Source organism: Mastacembelus armatus, chromosome 12 (genome assembly GCF_900324485.2).
Source record: "Mastacembelus armatus chromosome 12, fMasArm1.2, whole genome shotgun sequence".
NCBI classification, from domain to species: Eukaryota; Metazoa; Chordata; class Actinopteri; order Synbranchiformes; family Mastacembelidae; genus Mastacembelus; species Mastacembelus armatus.
This window is the reverse complement of record NC_046644.1, coordinates 248,731-272,303: the sequence shown is the minus strand read 5'-3', so window position 1 is coordinate 272,303 and position 23,573 is coordinate 248,731. Positions and strand designations below refer to the sequence as shown.

The 23,573-nt window shown below is 41.9% G+C and overlaps 1 protein-coding gene across 1 annotated transcript in view; it reads left to right on the top strand.

Annotated features, from left to right (window-relative positions):
* The window catches only part of LOC113124673 (netrin receptor DCC-like), a 131,271-nt gene that overhangs the window by 90,316 nt on the left and 17,382 nt on the right, over window positions 1–23,573 (top strand). Inside the window, exon 22 of the mRNA XM_026297722.1 lies at window positions 18,118–18,266. Coding sequence (XP_026153507.1) covers window positions 18,118–18,266 — 149 coding nt within the window. The remainder of the gene's footprint in view (window positions 1–18,117; window positions 18,267–23,573) is intronic.

The window sequence follows — 23,573 nt, the reverse complement described above, 5'->3', positions numbered from 1 at the left end:
TTCGATTACTCCATTCCTCGAAAGAAGGCATCAGCAATATTTTCAGTTCAGTTCAATTCAATTCAGTTTTATTTGTATAGTGCCAAATCACGATACAAATCATCTCAAGGCACTTTACAAAAAAGAAAAACCCAACAAATCCCTTATGAGCAGCACTTGGTGACAGTGGAGAGGAAAAACTCCCTTTGACAGAAAAAACCTCCAGCAGAACCAGGCTCAGTGTGGGCGGCCATTTGCCTGGTGATACCAATCACATGCTCCAGTCTGTGGTCGATAGTGTCAAATGCAGTCTAGAAACGAGTCCATTATCTGAGGCGAAGAGAAGATTGTTGGTGACTTTTAACAGTGCTGTTTCTGTACTATGATGTGCTCTAAATCCTGACTGAAAATCTTCAAATAGTTCATTTCTGTGTAGATAGCTGCTTAGCAACAGCTTTGTAGCCAAGACTCCTGGATCAAGACTACGGTTTTTGAGTAAGGGTTTGATTACTGCAGCCTTAAAAGCCTGTGGTACGTAACCTGATACTAGAGATAAATTCTAAAAGTCTAATAAAGATGACTTTTCAGAACCTTTCCTATGTCAAATTGAATCATCAGCACCCACCGCATAATCTGTTGTTGTTGTACATTGCTTTAAGAACAAACAAAGCATTATGGTAGGTGTAAACCACAAGTGGAACTGAAGTATGCTTCAAAGTCCTGTAAAGACCATAACAAAGCTAGTGTTCTTTTTCAGTGGCAGAGTAATGAAATTGATGTTTATGGAACTTGTCAAAAAATTGCTAATGGATGAGCAGTGGAACCTCTTCAGGAAACCATGTTGCTGCACATAAAATAGTGAGCAGGTACTGATTACCATAGTCTTTGGCAAAGGTCCTACACAATCTATCAAGATGCGCTCAAACAATGCAGGAATAGGATGTAGCAGAGCAGGAAGAACTAGCTTGTTTTTTTAAAATAATTTAAAATCAGGTCTAAATTTGATGGGAAGCCTGTGGTGAGGGGATAGTACCTGTGTGATGTTTGAATTTTTTTCATCTGGAGCCATGACAAGAATTTTAGTTTTATCTGCATTAAGTTGAAGATAGTGATTTGGCTAGCCAATTCTTACAGTAAAGGCATTCCACTAACTCTTTTAACCTGTCAAACTCTGTCTTTCCATGAACAATACAACTAGATATCATCCGCTAAAAAGTAGGACACGTTTAAAATGTCTAATAATTTGACGAAGAGGGGTGATGGATATCAAGAATAAAATTGGGCCTAAAACTGAGCCCCTGGGGAAACAAAACACCACAAAACAAAGCAGACACTTCAGAGACAGTAGTCAGTGCAGGCAGGGTTTTATTAAAGAAATAAACACAGGACACTTAAACTGAGGACTCGGGAAAACAGGAACACTAGCCAGACAAGATAAACACAGGACTCGGAAACTGACACATGAACACAGAACTCGAAGGAACAGAAACCACATACACAGAACTCAGACTACACAGAACTCGGGGTGCCGAAGCACGTACAAAGACTTGGGGGTGCCAAAGCACGTACACAGACTCGGGGGTGCAGAAGCACGTACACAGACAAAGTGGATCCTGTCTGATCCTTCAAACTACAGGTCCATGACAGGACGTGCAGGCAGGATCCTGACAAGAAGACAAGGTCCAGTGTATGGCCTTTATTATGCAGGGGACCAGAGACATGGTGTTTATGGACTCGTGTGTCTTAATAACTCAAATTACTGGAAGGGTCATCAGTATGGAGGTTAAAATCACCAAGGATTAAAACTTTCTCCAGTTTAGTAATAGAATATAAAAATTCTAAGAACACATGAGCAGGACCAGGAAGTCAGTAAATTAAACCACCATAAAATGAGTCATCATTGCCAAAAGGAGTTGAAAGTGTTCATTAGGCTCATTAGTCTGCATGAGAAGTGGTCCTGGTAGGTGAGCAAGAGTCCACCTCTTCACTGTGAGGCCCACAGGCTCCCTAACATGGAGCAGTCCAGAGGGTACAGCTCCTTCCTCTTCCTTAGCTGCTGGAAGAGGTACTCCAGTGATGACATTTAGCATTCAAAAGTTGCAGGGAAAAACTCTGCATACCACGGACTGTCATGATATGTCATATCGAGTACTTGTTGCCAATGAACTGACGGTAAAACCACTTGTTTAACAGCACTCCACACATATTCAGCTCCGTCAATGATGGTTGGTCACCACCATCAGATTAACAATCCATCATTAGCTAAGTAAACCACTCCACCCCTGGAAGACTGTGGCTCATCCACCTTGGCAGCGTAACCCCAGCCTAGAGATTCATCTGCTTCCTGAGCAGATTAGAAATTAGATTAGCAATTAGAATTTTTCACGAGATACTGGCAACAGTGTTTTTCATTAGGTATCTTGCATCAGTTCAAGCAGTTAAGTTTGACTTCTTCAGTGTTTTAGGGGATGTCTCAGCAAGGATCAGTTCAAGAAAACTGCCGACCAGCTGGATGTTATCTGCCTGTTTGTGTTCCTGCGCATAGGTGACTGCACAGAAAGGAAACGGGGAGGAAGAATCCAGACATAAACCTTTCAGTCGGAGGCCCATCAAGCACCTCTAACAACAGAGTAACTTTTCCTACAATATTACAATATTTCCTACAATATCATTTCCCTTTAAAAAAAAGATCTCAGCAGCATGGTAACACATGAGTGGTTAGCACTGTTGCCTCACAGCAAGAAGGTCGTGGGTTCATGTTAGATTCATTGGTGACTCTTAATTACCCATAGGAGTATGTGTGGTTGTTTGTCTTTGTGTGTCTATATGTGACAGTCGAAACCCCTTATCAGGATCCACTAGCCATGTAAGAGTGAGACTGAACTAGACCATGTTTTGACTGAACTAGACCCAGCCCCTTCACTTGATATTTACTGGCCTGACTCTGGAGTTGCTCCTTTTGCTTTAACACGGGGCAATGAGCGATAACATGCCCTGCCTTGTGACAATAAAAGGATGCCTTTGCTTCCACACTTGATCTGCTTTAGGGACTTTGAGTCGAGACAGGCGGGACATGACTTTTCTGAACTTAAAGCAGGAAATGCAACTTTGTAAGTTAACACATACTCAGCTATAAAATAGCTGAGTAGAGATCAAAGACACCGTGTTCTCTTTCAAATGCACCATTAGCTTTCTTAAATTCCTCCAATAGAAATAACTCTCACAGCTTTTCCCGTGGCTTTTCCTCACAGGCTTCTGGGACCAACTCATATGCTCTGAGTATGGCACTCTTCACAACATCACAATCAAGACTATCTTCTACAGACAGAGCTGAGACCACCTCTTGAGCTTTAACATGAATTTTACATTGCACAACAGAGGCCAAATTTCAGACGGCCAACAGAGTCCTGAGGGCAGTAGTTCTCTCAAAAGCGGCGAAATAGAAATGTACTTCATTCTCTCGGAATGGAGACAGGAACCAAACCTAAACCTACCAGAGCAGATGGGCTTGAGCCCTTTGCTGTGCATCTAACTCAAGCTGATGCAGCCTGATCAGTTTGTCTGCCTCAATCTCGATCCTTTTTAGGTAGAGGTGATACTCCAACTGAGTCCGTCTCTCATGTTCCTTGACTTGGGCTTCCAACTGGAGACATACAGACGCAGTTTTAACCTAGCGTCTGTGCCCGATCTGCGACACGGAGGAAAGGGGGTCATAGGGAGGGAGCACAGCTTTACACAGCTCCTGACCTACACCTTGCGGTCCTGCATCTTGGGCTTGGCACTGGAGCATTCACTGCCCACTCTGCCTGGCTCATCACCAGATCCAGATTTGAGAAAGCAAAACCCCTCCCACTGGTGCAAACCTCACAACCAGTCCCTCTAGTTCACTGACCAGAGCCACGTTAAAATCATATTTTCTCAGCTGTCTATAAAGCGAAATCTTAAAATAGTTTTCTGTTGTTTTAAATAGCTCCTCTTTTTTACAGCCATCTAAAAGCTCAAGAGACAGGGCAGCAATAAACAGTTCTACCCTAAACATGTCCATTAGGTGATATAACACATGTAACCTAATGTAACATGATATTATTGTGGCATGTCCATTTCCATCCCTCCCTATAGATGTTCCCTGTCCTAGACAATTGGTTTTCTATTCTGATTTATTTATTACTTATTGCTCATTCTGTTAAATAGCAACAGCCAGGTCTCACTTCTTCAAGTGTGAACAAAAAAATAAGTGAGGTTTGTCTCATGTGTAGATTAAAAACAAATATTTTGAAACATGTCAGGCTTCACTGTCTATAGCTGTTCTTGGAGCTGGAGCCTGTTGTTAGTTTTGTCAGACTGTAGTGATTCTTTGTTTAAGCTAGATTCTCCCCACTGAGTGACTGACTTTGTTTAATATTTTATTCATGGATGCTAAATGCATTAGCCTCAGGCTGCTACATGGTGTGTTTTGGTCCATGCAGCATGTGTGTGTGATTTTGCAGGATGCACTCTAACTGGCCTTGACATTAGCCAGGGGGATGGATCTGATCTGCACTGACCTCTTCCTGTTCTCTCTCTCTCCCATTATGTTACATGTCTTTCCATTTGTCCACCTCTTGCTTTCTACCTCCAAAGGACTTGGTATATTTACAGTAGAAAACCTCTAGCTCCCTTGTGAAAATCTGACTCTCTTTACACTTAAATACCTTTACAAGTAGCAGCTTAATTGCCTTGAAATTTGGTACAGGCATCCATATTGTGTACAAGATGAAACATATTGATACTTTTACTTTTCCTATAACATCATCAAGTTAAAATGTTGGGATTTGAAATACTTTAGTTTATGATGAAATACTGAACAAACTATCTGTCATGATCCGCACCTTGCACTTCCTGTTTGTTTTATTTTGAAGAGGATCATGGCAGGATCTTGTTTTGGTTCTTTTTGTCACTTTTCTTTGACCCAATTAGCCCATTGTTTTCACCTGCACCTCGTTTTCACCCCATGCCTTTTTATACACCTGTTTGTGCCTTTTGTCCTTTGCCAGGTTGTGTGTTGCCTAACCCTCTTTGCTATCTACGGCCGACGTTTTCACTTATTGTCAAACTCTCTCTGTTGCCGAGTCCTCGTTGGTTTCTGTTTTTGTTTGACGCCTGTCGCCTTCCCAGTCTGCAGCGGATCATGGTGGAAGATTCCGTTGTATTGTTACCTTATGCCGAGAGAGAAGTGCCTGACTCTTTTTGCGCTCTTTGTTTTTGTTCGTTCCGACTGGAGTCGGACTGAGAGACCTGGCGTATGAACTCTGAGATCCTCGGTTACGAGAGTTTTTTGTTTCTCTGCCTCAGTATACCTATGAACACAACTGCCTGATGTTTTTCTTGCCTTACTGATCTTTGTCACGCCCTACTCATCGTCACCATCTGCTGGACATTGCCAGTTATAACTGACTACTTCAATAAATGACGGTCTTCACTCCTGTGTTCTGTTGTGAATGAAGTTTGCTCCTGACCACGTTCTAGTTCATGACACTATCCTCATTCCAGACCTCTTTACCACATCCCCACACTGTTACACAAAGTAATAAGAGCTGTATAGCAGATATTAAAAATGAGGATGGCATCGTCACATACATGTTTCCAACATAGCTCCACCAGGCTCTTTGAACTTTGAAAAACCAAACATCCATTTGTGGTCGTGTGTCGTTGAAGCTTCCTAGTAGCATTAAAAAGCATTACTGAGCATTAACAATCTCAAGAACCCTACTTCCGAAGTGTAGGTAAGGGGATGCTCAATAATAAGCTGCAGAACAGCTTCGCTGCTCTCTGTCATGGATTCTACAAATACTGGAGGGATAAACACTATATTCCTTCTTATTCCCTCCCTATTTTTACTTTTCTTTCCTTACATTTATATTTATCTCTTAGTGTGTGTCTTTTTTTTTAGATCTTTCTATCTATTTTTCCTCTCCACCACTGGCTCATCCTCTCATTCTCCCCCTAATCACCTGCAGCAGCGTGAACAGAAAACAAAACACTCGCCTACAGTACATATGATCCTTGGATGGTGTGTGTATGTCTTGATGTATTTGTTGTGTGTACTGCAATCTGTAGGTGTGTACCACCTCAGCGTGTGAATGTGTGTGTGGTGGTGGGTATATTGTTCCATTATGGGTCTGTTTACACGCCCAGGTGGCCTCAGATTAACATTGATTTTTGTCTCCTGGAAACCTTTCGCTCAGCAATAGTGAGCCCACGGCAACGCTCGGCTCGACTCCCAGAGACCCCCCACTCACCCTATAACCCCCCCCCCCCCCTTGATTGAGAGCCTCAGAGCCAGGCAGCGCTCCTCCATCAACTTCCCTCCTCCCCTCCAGCTCTCAATCAAGGGTAAACAGACTTGTGAGCGATGGCACTTGATGCTCATTGTTGGTCTTATTTGTGTGTTTATCTTTGCCTGAATGACTCCCTCAGTGTAAAGAATGCAGGGCTGTCATGGTTGAAATGGACTGTGTGGTGAGACAGAAAGAGAGGGGGTGAGAAATAATTGTGAGCTAAAGGATGAGGATCAAGTTTATAAGATGAATAGAAACCTGATACTAGATCTTCCACCAGTGTGCCTGATGTTTGTGTTAGAACTGTTCGACAGTCTCTGGATTCTGTTCCAGACGTGTCTGGATTGCAAGGTATATAGTATAATACATACATAAAGACATACAGTACATACTTATAAATACCAAGGCAATGCTTTTATTGGATATATGTGTCAGTGTATCTCACTTTTCAACAGTGCTGAAACTAGAGAATGACTTTTCGCATTAGTTGAAGCAAATGGAGAAAAAAAAATTAAAAGTTTAGGAAAAGTTCAGATAATGTCAACACTGCCTGATTAGGACATGTTGACTTTTATTTGTTTTATGGGACTGTTAAATACTGTACGCCTTTGGTATTTGGCATCTAGGCTCTAACCTTGTCACTTACCAAAAGGAAATGCTAAGCTCAGCACAGCAGGCACATAGCACCCTGAGGTGAATGTAGATGCTATAATGTGGAGTCTAGAGGTGGGTGAAGTGAAGCTTTTGAAATACTGCCTGGGCAGCAGCAGCATTAAGTAAATAACCATGACCACAAGGGAGTATTGGATATACAGGTGACAGCAGCCTGGAGTTGACTACTGAAACTAACACTATTTTTTACTATTTATTGTGGTAAAATAAATTGAAGTAACAACACGGCCAACAATTTCTACAGCTGTAAGGATTGCCATTTTCAAAGGCCACCAAAATACACAGTCCAGCACTCATGCATTCATTAGCAGTTTTGTTTAGCCACAGTCAAAGAGACATGGCCACAGCAACAACAGCAAAGCAGGTCCCTGGCTGTCTAGCTATAGCTTGCTATGCTGACATTAACTAATTTCCTATTTCAAACTGAAGCACAGTCAGTTTGTGGCCTCACATTACCGCCCTTCTCACAGTTCAATTTCTTTCTTTCATTTGAGCTGTGTGGGAACACACAGGTTTGTCACACACAGGAACTCACCAAGACAGTTGGGACTGCTAACACACCTGTCGTATCTGTGTGCAGATGGTATGCAGAGGACCTGATGGTGCTAATGTTGGATAACTGGCTGTATTTTATTCATTAACAAAAGAAAAAGAAATAAAAAATAAGTACATGTATGAAAACACGAATTGGTGTGTTATGATGTGATGTGTGTTATGTAACATGATGTTACTGTATATTCAATGTTATTTCAAAAAATTGCATAATGCATTCTGTTGCTGTGGAGGGAGATTTCTAAATTGAGAAAGTGAGATGATGTCATCAGTCAGAATAGTTTGCTTCAGTCTTTTATTAATTTGTCTCTTGTGAGTCCAACAAAGTTGCAATATAGAGTTCTCTGGTCTGCTAAAATCCAGGGCAAACATCTTGTTTTGCAAGTGATTTGGCAACATTTCAGTGTTTCTGCTACAACAATCAGGACATGGAAATCATGTCATCAACACCTGGCTACTTGATATGACTGTGTGATGGTGTAATGTGAACAAAATGTTAATCCTAGGTAGCGTTTACATTTTCTCTGAAAAGTATATGGCAAAGTGATATATCAGAATAAAAACATATTTTGTGTGAGACAGGGTCAACATCCAAACATGATGCAGAAACTCAAAAAATGAAAATACTTCAAGAAACCATACTGCTGATATAAATACTATAGTTTTGAAAAAGAAATAATATTATCAACATTGTTGTGCAAGTTACTTGAAGGCAGTAGTTATTCATTTGTCATTCCTGAAGTTTATCTCATCTCATGACTCATTGAAAATTGAATTACAATACTTTTACTTTCAATTCTCACTATAAATAATATCAAATCCTCCCTGCCCACTCATTTTGTATTTAATACGTATAGCATTAGAAAAGCAGATACTGTGATTTAGCAACCGGTAATTACATCACTTTACTAAGTAATATGTTACAAACAACTTCTATGTCTGAGCTAGAACTGGAGCCGCAAAGAGACTTTTTCTCCACCAAACACAGAAACCTCCTGATTCTTTTTCAAATCTTATCAATATCAGTATCAGATGTTCTTCTTTTAAATCAAACCTCCAAAGTCCAACTGCAGAGTAAAGTATGATGGTGGACAGTTACTCATCTAAATTGGCCTGAATGTGCAGTTTAATGCTGGAAGCTATAATGGGATTGTCTGACTCAGTGTCTGATACTGAGAAAAGACATTTCAGCCACAGCTTGAGGCAGCCACAGGGCCAGCTGTGATAGATATTTTTATGTTTCATGTCACGTTGAAGGACACAAATTATTAGGAGAGGGGAGGAGAGGGAGAGGTGAGGAGAGGGGAGGGGAGGGGAGAAGAGGGAAGGAGAAAGGAGCTCAGTGTACTGATGGGAAGTCTTCAGGCAGTCTAGGCCTCTACTCTACTCAGCTGAAACTGCCATGATGTCTTTTATATGCATCACAAACGCATACATCTGCACCTCCTTGTAGGACCACTTTGTTGTTTTGGAATAACATTATCCATTTGCTTTGCTAAAGATGATAAAAATAAGAAAACAAACGATTTTTAAAAATGCCGGTTTTTGTGTCGGACTTGGTTGGTTGTCGCACGCATGACTCTTCCAGTGATGCCGCTCCCTGTCCAATGAGTGGCCTGTAGTCTGTTGACATCACATTTTTGTATCAGCTCAGCTCGCTTGGAGCCCCAGCCAAGGAGGTACTAAAAAAGTACCTGCTACTAGGTACTATCCCCTAATGGAAAACCTTAAAAACCAAGTCAAGTCAAGTCAAATAAAGCAGAGTAGTGCTAGTGAAAAAGCCCCATAACAGATGGTTCAGGGTCACCTGAATCAGCCCTAACTATAAGCTTTGTCAAAAAGAAAACTTTAAACGTAATAATAATACTTTATTTATATATATGTATATATATATATATATATATATATATATATATATATATACATAAATACTAAATCAAATGAATTAGTAAAATTATGAGATTTTAATATCAGGGCTGAGGTGCTACATCATGATTATAGGACATTAAAAACAAATTATTTCTCACAGTTTTTGCACAAATACATAGATAAAGATGCTGTTATGTTCATTAAACATTAACCACTTGGCCAGCTTGCTGCTCTCTCGCTGGCCAGAAAGACAGGCGCACAGACTGACAGACATCAGACAGGCAGATAGACTTGATATAAAAAGAAGATGAAGCAAGCAGACAAAGAACCACCACACTGCTGTGGGAAACAGATGAGATACAACCCGGCAGAGATACAATGTCCTTTAAAGACACTTTTCATCTTTAAGTGTATTTACTTCAAACTGTTCTAAAAATCAATAACCCCGCCCACTTCATCTTCACCTCCCATCAGCCATCAATCTCTCCATCTTTGCCTTCAACCCAGAAATATAAAGACACTGCTGAACCCTGGAGGATGCTTCACACCTCCACTCCAGCTTGTCTGGTAAATATATCCACCTGTCTGAACAGACGAGCCACCGGTCCCCCTCCACATCCCCACCACCACCTCTTTCTGACAAACCCCCAGAGGGTGAGCCAGGCACCGTGAAACTGTCTTTTATGGCTTTCTCCACTGTGGATGTATAACCTTTGCTTCAGCTCTGTTCTGCTGCATTGTGTTTTTCCACATTTTTTTTTCTAGAGCTGAGTTCCGTTTGGATTCAGTCTGACAGCAGCATGCTGAGAAGTCATACATTTGGTTCTGCTTCATTTTGAAATGAAGCTGGCAGGGATTTTTGCACCATATTTTCAGACATAGAGTTTCAGAGCCACACAAGGTCAGCATTACTGTGAAATACTGGGTCTGAAAGATATAGATTCAAATTTTTGAGCCACTTTAATGTCCTGGTGAGGTCAATGAGAAAACATGAGCATGAGAGCGAGCTTACCCAAACCAAAGACTGAACAAATTTTAAGAAATCAAAATGTGAGGAGTTGGTGTGGCTCATGCCATGATCGAATCTCAGCCAGGTGGACAGCCTGTGGACCTATGGATGTTCCTAATTTTGGCAATATTGCACAAGTGAAAGAAGGCAGTTCTGGAGATTTGTTTTATGTGTGAAAATCCTGGTCAAAAATAACTCCAAGGTTTTTCACAATAATGCTGGAGGCCAGGGATATGCCATATAAAGTAGCTATATTGTTAGAAAAACTTTTTCTGAATATTTAGGCCCAAATACAATAACTTCTGTTTTCTCTGAATTTAAAAGTGGAAAGTTATTGGCCTTTATGTCCTTTAGACACGCCAGAAATCTGGTTAGCTGGTTTGTGTTAACAGTTTTCATAGATAGATACAGCTGAGTGTCATCTGCATAACAGTGGTAGTGCTTCCTAATAACATTGCCTAAAGGAAGCATGTACAAGGTGAACAGAATCAGTCCTAGTACAGAACCTTGTGGAACTCCATAACTAACTTTTGTGTGTGTGGAAGGTTCATCATGAACATGAACAAATCAGAATCTGTCCGATAAATAAGATTGGAACCATTTTAATGCTGTTCCTTTGATTCAAATCACATGCTCCAGTCTGTAATGTGCTGTGGTTAATAGTGTCAAATGCAGCACTAAGGTCTAGCAGGACAAGTATAGAAACAAGGCTATCTGAGGCTAAGAGAAGATCCTTGGAGACTTTTAACAGTGCTGTTTCTGTACTATGATGTGCTCTAAATCCTGATTGAAAATCTTCAAATAGTTCATTCCTGTGTAAGTGGTCTGATAGCTGCTTAGCAACAGCTTTTTCTAGGATTTTAGAAATAAATGGTAGGTTGGATATTGGTCTATAATTAGCCAAGACTCCTGGATCAAGACTAGACGTTTTGAGTAAGGGTTTGATTACTTCAGTCTTAAAGGGCTGTATTACATAGCCTGATACTAGAGATAAATTTACCAAGTCTAATAAAGATGAGTTCATTAATGGCAGGGTGTCTTTAAGCAGTCTAGCCGGGATGGGGTCTAAGAGACACGTTGATGATTTCGATGAAGCAACTACTGATGTAAATTCAGAGAGATCTATGGGAGAGAAGCAGTCTAAACATAACTGAGGTCCTACAGATGATTCAAGAGCTACTGTAGTAGAAGATTCATTTATTGCAGGTATAGGAAGCATCTGCTGAATTTTATCTCTAATAGTTGTGATTTTATTTGTAAAGAAACTCATAAATTCATCACTGCTGAGAGCTAAGGGAACACTGGGCTCAACAGAGCTGTGACTTTTTGTCAGCCTGGCTACAGTGCTGAAGAGAAACCTGGGATTGTTCTTATTTTCAATTCAATTCAATTCAATTCAATTTTATTTGTATAGCGCCAAATCACAATACAAATCATCTCAAGGCACTTTACAAAAACTAAAACTAAGAACCCAACAATTCCCTTATGAGCAAGCACTTGGCGACAGTGGAGAGGAAAAAAACTCCCTTTAACGGAAGAAAAAAAAACCTCCAGCAGAACCGGGCTCAGTTTGGGCGGCCATCTGCCTCGACCGGTTGGGGTGAGTGGATAGAGCAGAGAGAAAAGAACAGCAACAATAAACAACAAATAGACACTGCAAGTTGGTGGGGCCAGTAACTGCATATCAGCGATAAACAGCTCCAGGACCAGGGACACCTGCAGAAGGTACAGAGAGAGAGAACAGAGAGAGAGGGAGAGAGCACAAACTAGGGGAGAGAGAGAGCACAAGGTTAGTGACATTCAATGGTGGAATATACATGAGGTGGGAGAGAAGGGGGGTTAGGGTAGGGGAGCTCAGTGCACCGATGGTCCTCGGGCAGTCTAGGCCTATAGCAGCATAACTAACTAAGGGATGGTTCAGGGTTGCCTGAAGCCAGCCCTAACTATATGCTTTGTCAAAGAGGAAGGTTTTAAGTCTAGCCTTAAAAGTACAGAGAGTGTCTGCCTCCTGAACCCAGGCTGAGAGCTGGTTCCACAGGAGAGGAGCTTGATAGCTAAAGGCTCTGCCTCCCATTCTGCTTTTGAGAACTCTGGGAACCACAAGTAGGCCTGCACTCTGAGAGCGAAGTGGTCTATTGGGATAATATGGTACTATGAGGTCTTTAAGGTATGAAGGAGCTTGATTATGAAGGGATTTGTATGTGAGAAGAAGGATTTTAAATTCTATTCTATATTTTACAGGGAGCCAATGAAGAGAAGCCAATATAGGAGAAATATGATCTCTCTTGCTAGTTCCTGTCAGGACTCTGGCTGCGGCATTCTGGATTAATTGGAGGCTTTTTATTAAGATATTAGGACATCCAGATAGTAATGAGTTACAGTAATCTAGCCTTGAGGAAACAAATGCATGGACTAGTTTTTCTGCATCATTTTGAGACAGGATGTTCCTAATTTTGGAAATGTTGCGCAGGTGAAAGAATGCAGTTCTAGAAATTTGTTTTATGTGTGAGTTAAAGGACATGTCCTGGTCAAAAATAACTCCAAGGTTTTTTACAGTAGTGCTGGAGGCCAGGGCTATGCCATCTAGAGTAGCTATAATTTTAGAAAAGTTATTTCTGAGATTTTTAGGCCCAAATATAATGACTTCTGTTTTCTCCGAGTTTAAAAGTAAAAAGTTACTGGTCATCCAGGCCTTTGTGTCAGTTAGACAGGCTTGAAGTCTGGTTAACTGGTTTGTGTTAACAGGTTTAATAGATAGATATAACTGAGTGTCATCCGCATAGCAGTGGCGCATTTTCCTCTATTAGTGATGAATAGTATGCAGTTCTGGCTTTATGGAGAGCTTTTTTATATGTTAGTTGACTGTTTTTCCAGGCTAGAAAAATTTCCTCTAAGTTTGTGGAACGCCACTTCCTTTCCAGCCTTCGTGATGCCTGCTTTAAGGTACGAATATGTAAATTATACCATGGGGCTAGTCTTCTCTGATTCACTAACTTCTTTTTCAGAGGGGCTACAGAATCAAGAGTTTCACGCAGTGAGGCTACAGCGCTGTCAACAACATGATCAATTTGGTAGGAAGTGGGATTGAAGCAACTGCCCTCCACTATGTTTATACTTGGCATAGATGTTAATAAAGATGGAATCATTTTCTTAAATTTATTAACAGCGTTGTCAGATAAACATCTGCTGTAGTGGAATTTTCTTCCAAACGCTGCATGATCCATCATTTTAAATTCAAAAGTTATCAAAGAATGATCTGACAAAACAGGATTTGGGGGAAAAACTATTAGATGTTCAATTTTGATGCCATAGGTCAGAACAAGATCAAGGGTGTGATTGAAACAGTGGGTGGGTTTATTAACATTTTGAATGAAACCAATTGAATCTAATATAGAATTAAATGCAATGCTGAGGCTGTTATCTTCAACATCTACATGAATGTTAAAATCTCCCACTATAATAACTTTATCTGATCTAAGCACTAAATCAGACAGAAAGTCAGGGAATTCAGTTAAAAACTCTGAGTAAGGGACAGGTGGACGGTACACAATGACAAGTAGAACTGGTTTTTGTGTTTTCCAGTTTGGATGCGAGAGACTAAGAGTGAGGCTCTCAAATGAGTTATAACTGTTCTGAGGATGAAAGTTTAATAATAGGTTTGAGTGGAAGATTGCAGCTACTCCTCCACCTCGACCTGTGCTTCGAGGAACATGATAATTTTTATGACTGAGGGGGGTTGATTCATTCAGACTGACATATTCATCCTGCTGTAACCAGGTTTCAGTAAGATAAAGTAGGTCAATTTGGTGATCAGTTCTGTTTTTCTGTTCAATAAGAGGAGTGGTCTCAAATATGATATGTAAACTGTACTATGGAGCTAATCTCCTCTGATTCACTAACTTCTTTTTCAGAGGGGCCACAGTATCAAGCATAGATTTAAATAACGATGGAATCATTTTCTCAAATTATTAACAGCATTGTCAGATAAACATCTGCTGTAGTGGAATTTTCTTCCAAATGCTGCATGATCCATCATTTTAAATTCAAAAGTTATTAAAGAATGATCTGACAAAATAGGATTTTGGGGGAAAACTATTAAATGTTCAATTTTGATGCCATAGGTCAGAACAAGATCAATGGTGTGATTGAAACAATGGGTGGGTTTATTAATATTTTGAGTGAAACTAGTTGAATCTAATATTGAATTAAATGCAGTGCTGAGACTATTATTTTCAACATCTACATGAATGTTAAAATCTCCCACTATAATGACTTTATCTGAGCTAAGCACTAAATCAGACTGGAAGTCTGAAATTCAGTTAAAAACTCTGAGTAAGGGACAGGTGGATGGTACACAATGACAAGCAGAACTTGTTTTTTGTGTTTTCCAGTTTGGGTGTGAGACTATGGTGCCTCATGTGAGTCTTCATGGAGTGTGTTTTTGGCAGTTTGGTCAGAATCATGTACAGTACTAGTCTGCTGGAGGTCATTTTGTACCGTAGGGCTCTGTAGGACTCTCAAAGTGCTCCTCCATGCACAATGGAGGAGATACTGGTTGTTGGAGCTGGGTTGTTGCCCTGCTGTCCAGTTCTCCTGGTGTAATAGCAAGTGTCCTGGTATCTCCTCCATGCTCTTGAGACTGTTCCCAGATGTCTCATCTTGGAGTACTGACCAGTGCTGATTTGTGCTACCAGTAATTACATGATTACTAGCAAAACAAAAAACTTGAAAAGAATTGCTCAGGAAGGATAAGGAGAGATCATTTGTCTGTGGCCCCCACCTGCAAAACCAATTCCCTTTCTGTGGGAGGGGGTTGTCTTGCTTTTGCATTGCACCTGCTGTCATTTTAATTTGCACAAAAGCAGGTGAAACTGATGCACAATCACTTGTGCTTCCTAACTGGACAGATTGATATCCCTGAGTTTAATTGACTTGGTGTTATACTATGATGATTAAGTGTTCCCTTAATTATTTTGATCAGTTTAGGTTTCTGTTCGACATTTTCCTGCTGTAAACGGTAGTGTAGCCAAGGCCTTAAAATGTGAACTTATGCTTCAAACCTAAGGTGCAATGTGTAAAATGTGAAAGCTTTAGCAGCGTTTAATGGTAAAGTATTATATTATATAGATAGATCTATTATATAGAGTTAGTGTGCTATATGATCATATTAGCAATAATTTCAAAGCTCATGCTCAAACTGAAAACATTGTGTGATGCTTTATTTTGTTACTGTACTGATGTGAAAACATGATGCAGAGATGAAGGTGAAAATATATATATAGATCTGAATGCTAACAAAGTGATTAAAGGACACTGCATCATTAACCAAAAAATGTAGGCAATCTACACCTGTGACTTCAAGTCACTACGAGATAATTTTCATATGAATGATCTGAAATCCAGGAAACAAAGAAACAGAAGTATACAGAATCTGTACTATTGTTAAAAAAATAAAATATATCTTACCTCTTGAGGTATCCGCAGAATAAATCATGTTTTTCATAATTACCACTAATCACAGTATGTTACACACACATATACACTGTGTAATTATGTCAGTATATAGGTAACCTAATGTAGATATGGACTTTAATTTTGAAGTGGAAGAAGTATTTATGTTTTCTTTATTGCTTTCAGCTGGAATCCTAAGGTGGGCATTTTTCATGCTGTTTACAGGAAAGCAGAGACTATGCTTCAAGATAATGAAAGAAATCTTTATTCTTGGCAGAGACCAGAAATCAGACTTTCAATATGGTATTTGTGGGTAAAAAAAGAAATCTAATTAGACTTTAAGTGAAGAAGCTTCTTTTTTTATTTGATCTGAAGAAGAACTTGTGATTTAAACTGTCTCAGAACCTATTTCATGTTCTCAAAGACAGATTGTTCAGTGAACCATTTAGGGGGGAAAAGAAGATGAGATACTTTAATTCAGTTTTTGAATCATCTGCAAGCCAATTGGTCCTTTTCACCTGCAGCAATGTTTCACAGACTTATTTTTCAGCATGACTTTCCAACAAAAACTTAGTCATATACATTTGTATTCTCAGACTGCCTTGCCATTTTGTTTCACTTCATTTTTCAGCCTGACATTTTGTTCATGCTATCGTCTAAATGTTTGGAAAGTGTGGTTATTTTGTTTTACCCTAACTAGTCTGAAGCTATATAAAATACTCTATTATAAATCAAAGTCAGGCATTGAAAACTTACTTCTCAATGTGCTTAAAGTTTTCAGTTCAATTCAATTTTATTTGTATAGCGCCAAATCACATTACAATCATCTCAAGGCACTTTACAAAAAAACAAAAAAACCTAACAAATTCCTTATGAGCAGCACTTGGTCACAGTGGAGAGGAAAAACTCCCTTTAACAGAAGAACAAACCTCCAGCAGAACCGAGCTCAGTTTGGGCGGCCATCTGCCTCAACCGGTTGGGGTGAGTGGACAGAGGAGAGAGAAAAGAACAGCAACAATAAACAGCAAATAGACACTGAAGGTTGGTGGGGCCAGTAACTGCACATCAGCAAAATACAGCTCCAGGACCAGGGACACCTGCAGAAGGCACAGAGAGAGAGAGAACAGAGAGAGAGGGAGAGAGCACAAACTAGGGGAGAGAGAGAGCACAAAGTTAGTGACATTCAGTGGTGGAATATACATGTGAGGGGGGAAGGGAAGGGAGGGTTAGGGTAGGGGAGCTATAGCAGCATAACTAAGGGATGGTTCAGGGTTACCTGAAGCCAGGCCTAACTATTCGCTTTGTCAAAAAGGAAGGTTTTAAGTCTAACCTTAAAAGTACAGAGAGTGTCTGCCTCCTGAACCCAGATTGGGAGCTGGTTCCACAGGAAGGCTCTGTATTGAAAGTACAAATTCAGACAAATGCCCTCTGTGGCTGTTACACTATTACACATTTTATTATATTATTCAATTATTATTTCTGATACATTAATATGAACTTACATTTATATTCTGACTTACGTTTTCCAGTTTCTGAGCCATAAGAAAAAATTAGTCTCTACATCATTTCAGTCTTTTCCAGACTATTGAGAATAAAAGCATTTTAAATCCTGCGATTTCTTACTGTGTTGTTTGCCGTTATCCAGGTGGTTTTTTTTCCTCTGAGGGTGGAGGAAGGGTGTTATTGATCAGGAAGTGAGGCATTGGAGTGCAGGGAGACAAGGAAGGGAATGTAGGTAGACGCTGCCTCAGGATGTGTTCAGACATAAGGAGGCTGCTCAGAATCTGAGAAGACAAAAAAAACCTAGACATTCCTCTTTTGTCTACTATATTTCCAGTCTTCTGTTCTGTGTTGTTTTTCTTTCATTTTTCTTCTTGCTTTGTAGAGAAGGATCCTTATATTTGTCTCGCTGAGCAGTATTTACACTGTAGACACAGGAATTTAATTTATTTATTCTTGTTTATTTGTTATTGTTATATTGCAGTAAATGCGTGTTATGAGCTCAAACTGTTGCTGTCAGCGCTCACATGGACATCAACACTAAACAACAGCTCCCAGGAAAACAGTGTTTTTATAACACATTGAGAGCTTGCTCTGTGGAGGTCCGAGAATATATTTTCTTCTGTGCTTGCTCCATAGTTCTGTTTGTTCTGTTAAGTAACTGCCATAAAACCTGATTTAGAAGAGCACTATATGTCACAATCAAATACACCATGGTGTGAACTGAGGAGCATTGACTCATTTAGGTGTTCTTCCTTTCTTCCCCAGGTGCAAGCCTTCCAAAGCCCCAGGTGAAGACAGCCTCTCTGGGTCAGGCTGGTAAGGCTCGCTCCCCTCTGCTGCCCGTCTCAGTCCCTACAGCGCCAGACTTATCAGAGGAAGGAGGAACGAACCCCACCGAGGATTCAGCTGCCAATGTGAGTCCGGATGGAAGGAATTGTGGTCGTTTTATAACACATTTGGCTATTATGATTTTGGATCATACATAAATTACATGTTAATTACAATTTGGAGAATTGCAACTATATATTTAATATATAGTAAAACTATATATATAATATGTGTGTGTGTGTGTGTGTGTGTGTGTGTGTGTGTGTGTAATTCTGGAGTTTTTGTTGAAGTACATTAAAACAGTTTAGACCAAATAATCTTTTCTTAAGATGTTGGCCTGTTGCTGGTTTAGCTGCCTCTGTTTGTAGTTGTTCTCAATTCAATTCAATTCAATTCAATTTTATTTGTATAGCGCCAAATCACAATACAAATCATCTCAAGGCACTTTAAAAAAACTAAAACTAAAAACCCAACAATTCCCTTATGAGCAAGCACTTGGCGACAGTGGAGAGGAAAAACTCCATTTAACGGAAGAAAAAACCTCCAGCAGAACCGGGCTCAGTTTGGGCGGCCATCTGCCTCGACCGGTTGGGATGAGTGGATAGAGCAGAGAGAAAAGAACAGCAACAATAAACAACAAATAGACACTGCAGGTTGGTGGGACCAGTAATTGCACATCAGCGATATACAGCTCCAGGACCAGGGACACCTGCAGAAGGCACAGAGAGAGAGAGAACAGAGAGAGAGGGAGAGAGCACAAACTAGGGGAGAGAGAGAGCACAAAGTTAGTGACATTCAGTGGTGGAATATACATGTGAGGGGGGAGAAGAGGATGACAAGAGGAGAGGGGAAGGGAAGGGAGGGTTAGGGTAGGGGAGCTATAGCAGCATAACTAAGGGATGGTTCAGGGTTACCTGAAGCCAGGCCTAACTATACACTTTGTCAAAAAGGAAGGTTTTAAGTCAGAGAGAACAGAGAGAGAGGGAGAGAGCACAAGGTTAGTAACATTCAATGGTGGAATATACATGAGGTGGGAGGAGAGAAGAGAGGGGAGGGGAAGGGAAAGGGGGCGGGGGGGTTAGGGTAGGGGAGCTCAGTGCACCGATGGTCCTCGGGCAGTCTAGGCCTATAGCAGCATAACTAAGGGATGGTTCAGGGTTGCCTGAAGCCAGCCCTAACTATATGCTTTGTCAAAGAGGAAGGTTTTAAGTCTAGCCTTAAAAGTATAGAGAGTGTCTGCCTCCTGAACCCAGGCTGGGAGCTGGTTCCACAGGAGAGGAGCTTGATAGCTAAAGTAAAAATTCAGTCAAATGCCCTCTGTGGCTGTTACACTATTACACATTTTATTATATTATTCAATTATTATTTCTGATACATTAATATGAACTTACATTTATATTCTGACTTACGTTTTCCAGTTTCTGAGCCATAAGAAAAAATTAGTCTCTACATCATTTCAGTCTTTTCCAGACTATTGAGAATAAAAGCATTTTAAATCCTGCGATTTCTTACTGTGTTGTTTGCCGTTATCCAGGTGTTTTTTTTTCCTCTGAGGGTGGAGGAAGGGTGTTATTGATCAGGAAGTGAGGCATTGGAGTGCAGGGAGACAAGGAAGGGAATGTAGGTAGACGCCGCCTCAGGCTGGGAGTTTGTACTGTATCAGCTGCAGACCAGATGCATTCAGTGTTTTAATGTAAAAATGTTCCACAGAAACCATCATATGGAGCTTCCCCTATGTAGTTCAGAGTAAGTCCAAGGACAAGCTTTGAACTCCTCTGATTGGGAGTGGAGAAGTTCAACTTGGATATACAACTCCTGTTTTTTAAAGGTCTTGACTGGAGTTTGGATTTAGACATCTGTAGTGCTTCAAAGATTTTATTGTGCGCTGCTACCACCATTAGTTTACTAAAGGCTGCAAAAGAGATGTATATATTTTTATTTAAAAGATTGTTTGATAGTTTGTCTCTTTAGTTTCTGTTGTTCTGCAGTACATCTAGTTTTCTGGCTCACATTTTGACATCACATTTTGTACAAAATTGTACAAAATTAACCTTCAATCCCCAAACATGATTTTTTTCCCTTGTAGACTTTGTAGAAGGCTAACTATATAAACCTGCAAAGTATTTATACTAATGATTTGGAGTGTTATCAGTAATATCCATTCTGGATGTAGATGTTCAAGTTTGGGCTCTGACCTCACCCTGCGCTGATGGCTTAAGCACAGTATCATAAAGAATGTTAGATAGATAATATGTTGCAACGAAAAGAGTATTTTCCTTTTTGTGTTTAGTACACGTACACACACACTGAACACACCCACTTTGTCACTACACCTATTCATTAGTGACTGACTGAGAAAAGGAAGGGTGGAAGAAAGAAAGAAAGAAAGAGGAGTTGAAAAAGAGGTGGCAGTGGGTGAGGAATAAGCACAGGAAGAAAAAGGATGATATAGAAAAAAGGATGGGGATGTACAAGTAGGTGAGGAAGAAGAAGAGTAAGAGGAAGAAAAAAGAGGAAGTAGAGAAAAGGAAAAGAAGAAAAGCATGAGGGAAAAGGAAATGGAATAGAAAATTAAATTAAGAAAATGAGTGGCAGTATAAATTGAAAAAGGAGACATCTGAGGAGAGAAAGAGGAGTAACAGGATGGATTAACACTGAACAGAAACAGAACACAGGAACTGACCAAAATAAGACGAACAGGAAACAAGGCTCGGGGCCTAATAGTACCCCCCCCCTAAAAGGCCGGCTCCCAGACGGCCTAAAAGGTTCCATCACAATGTCCAGGGCGGGAGGGAGGGAGCTGCGTCCACAACAAGCCGTTCCGGAGGGCGGCCTCGCAGGCAGGTGTGGGTCCGAAACCGTTCCGGAGGACGGCCTCGCAGGCAGGCGGGGGTCTGAAGCCGTTCCGGCGGACGGTCTCACAGGCAGGCGTGGGTCCGAAGCCGTTCCGGAAGGTGGCCTCTCCGGCGGACGTGGGTCCGAAGCCATTCGGGCGGACGGCCTCGCAGGCAGGCGTGGGTCCGAAGCCGTTCCGGAAGGTGGCCTCTCCGGCAGACGTGGGTCCGAAGCCGTTCGGGCAGACGGCCTCGCAGGCAGGCGTGGGTCCGAAGCCGTTCCAGAGGACGGCCTCTCCGGCAGGCGTGGGTCCAAAGTTGTTCCGGAGGACAGCCTCTCAGGCTGGCAGGGGTCCGAAGCCGTTCCGGAGGAGGACCTCTCTGGCGGACGAAGGTCCGGGGTCGTTCAGCTGCCTGAGGTGGCTCTGGGTCTCGCTCTGGTGGCTGAGGTGGCTCTGGGTCTCGCTCTGGTGGCTGAGGTGGCTCTGGGTCTTGCTCTGGCGGCTGAGGCGGCTCGGGCTCTGGTTCTGGCTCTGGCAGCTGAGGTGGCTCGGGCTCGGGCTCTGGCTCTGGCTCTGGCTCTGGCTCTGGCGGCTGAGGCGGCTCGGGCTCTGGCTCTGGCGGCTGAGGCGGCTCTGGGTCTCGCTCTGGTGGCTGAGGTGGCTCTGGGTCTCGCTCTGGCGGCTGAGGCGGCTCGGGCTCTGGTTCTGGCTCTGGCAGCTGAGGTGGCTCGGGCTCGGGCTCTGGCTCTGGCGGCTGAGGCAGCTCGGGCTCTGGCTCTGGCTCTGGCGGCTGAGGCGGCTCTGGGTCTCGCTCTGGTGGCTGAGGTGGCTCTGGGTCTCGCTCTGGCGGCTGAGGCGGCTCGGGCTCTGGTTCTGGCAGCTGAGGTGGCTCGGGCTCTGGCTCTGGCTGCTCGAGCTGCTGCGGCTCGGGCTCGGGGAACTCTGGTTGCTCGAGCTGCTGCGGCTCGGGCTCGGGGAACTCTGGGGACCGGGACTTGCGCCCCGGGGACTGATACTAGGACTGGGACCGGGACTGTTGCGGTGGAACCCCAGCGGGGACGGGCACATCGGCACACTGAGGTTTGGGCTGCTGCTGAGGCTCGGGCTGTTGCGGTGGAACCCCAGCGGGGACGGGCATGTCGGCACACTGAGGTTTGGGCTGCTGCGGTGGAACCTCAGCGGGGATGGGCACGTCGGCGCACTGAGGCTCGGGAACCTGGACAAGGACCTGGACTGGAGCCTCAGCGGGGATAAGAAGAGAGATAAACAAAAGATGATGTGAAGGGAAACAGTACTTCGGGAGTTATTCATATGTGACTAAATGACAATAGAACAGAAGGAACTCTCGTAACTCAGCAAATGGGAAAAGCAGGATTTTTCATGAGGGACAGACATGGATGAGAGGAAATTAGTTGAAAAATAAGAGGACAGAGGAGATGAACAGGAGGAGAAATGATGATGGGAGGAGAGGAAGCATTGAGATAGAAGGGGGGAAGTAGGAAGCAAAATGTAGAGGAGCAGGAGGTGTTGCCTTAGCAACGGGGAGGGTGGGAAGGACACTTCAGGAGGAAGAGCGATGAAGGGAAAGACAATGAGAGAAGGTGGGACAAAAATGAGAGAAAAATGAGGATGTGGCAGCGAAAAGGACAGGTGTAGCCATGACAACCAATGGATGGGGATGCTTATGAAGACACGTGGCAAGATGAGCAGAAAGAAGAAGAGGGAAGAAAGAGAGGAAAGACACAAAGTAAGACAAAGCAATGAATCTGATGGGAGGATTGCAGAAAATGAGATGGAGGGTTGGTAGAGGAAAAAGAAAGTGTTTACAAGTCATCAGGTCTTTCTCTTCATCTGCTGCCTTATCTCTGTAATTGTGCTCATCTTTTCCCATCAACCCCATGGCCTATCCATCTCACATACACACACACACACAGTTAGTTAATAGACTGAAACACCCAGTGTGAGTACATGGTGGAAGTACACTGCAGTGACGCTTTTATTAAGTTGTTATACCAGTGATGTATTTTAAAATAGCACAGCAAGATGTCCCTTCCTTGTCTGTGGTTGTCAAGACTGTCAGATCCTACTAAAGATTTGAATCGTTAAAAATTACTCACAAAGATATGATTTTGTCTTTTTAAGAAAAGCTTTATTTCTTTAAACAACAGTGATCAAAGGGTTTTACTTCACTTCTCCCCAATCTTGAAAAGGCCTTGGCCATCTACAGGTTAAATGGATCAATTTGAACTTGTCTTTAATCTTTCTTTGTTGTTTTTTGTTGCAGTTGAATCAGCAGATTGCATGCAACTTGGTTTAGGCAATTGGTCAATCAATCAATCAATTAGCCAGTCCGTCAGTCAGGCTGAAAACCTTTACAATGAAAAAGAGAAAGGAACACACAAAAGAGCATGGATTGCTCTTGGTGTTCCTCTACGTGCAACACAAAGCAGTTGTAAACCTTAAACACATTTCATTGATAGAATAACACATTTCAAGCAACAAACAGCACAGCCATTGTTACATTCAATTCAATTCAATTCAATTCAATTTTATTTGT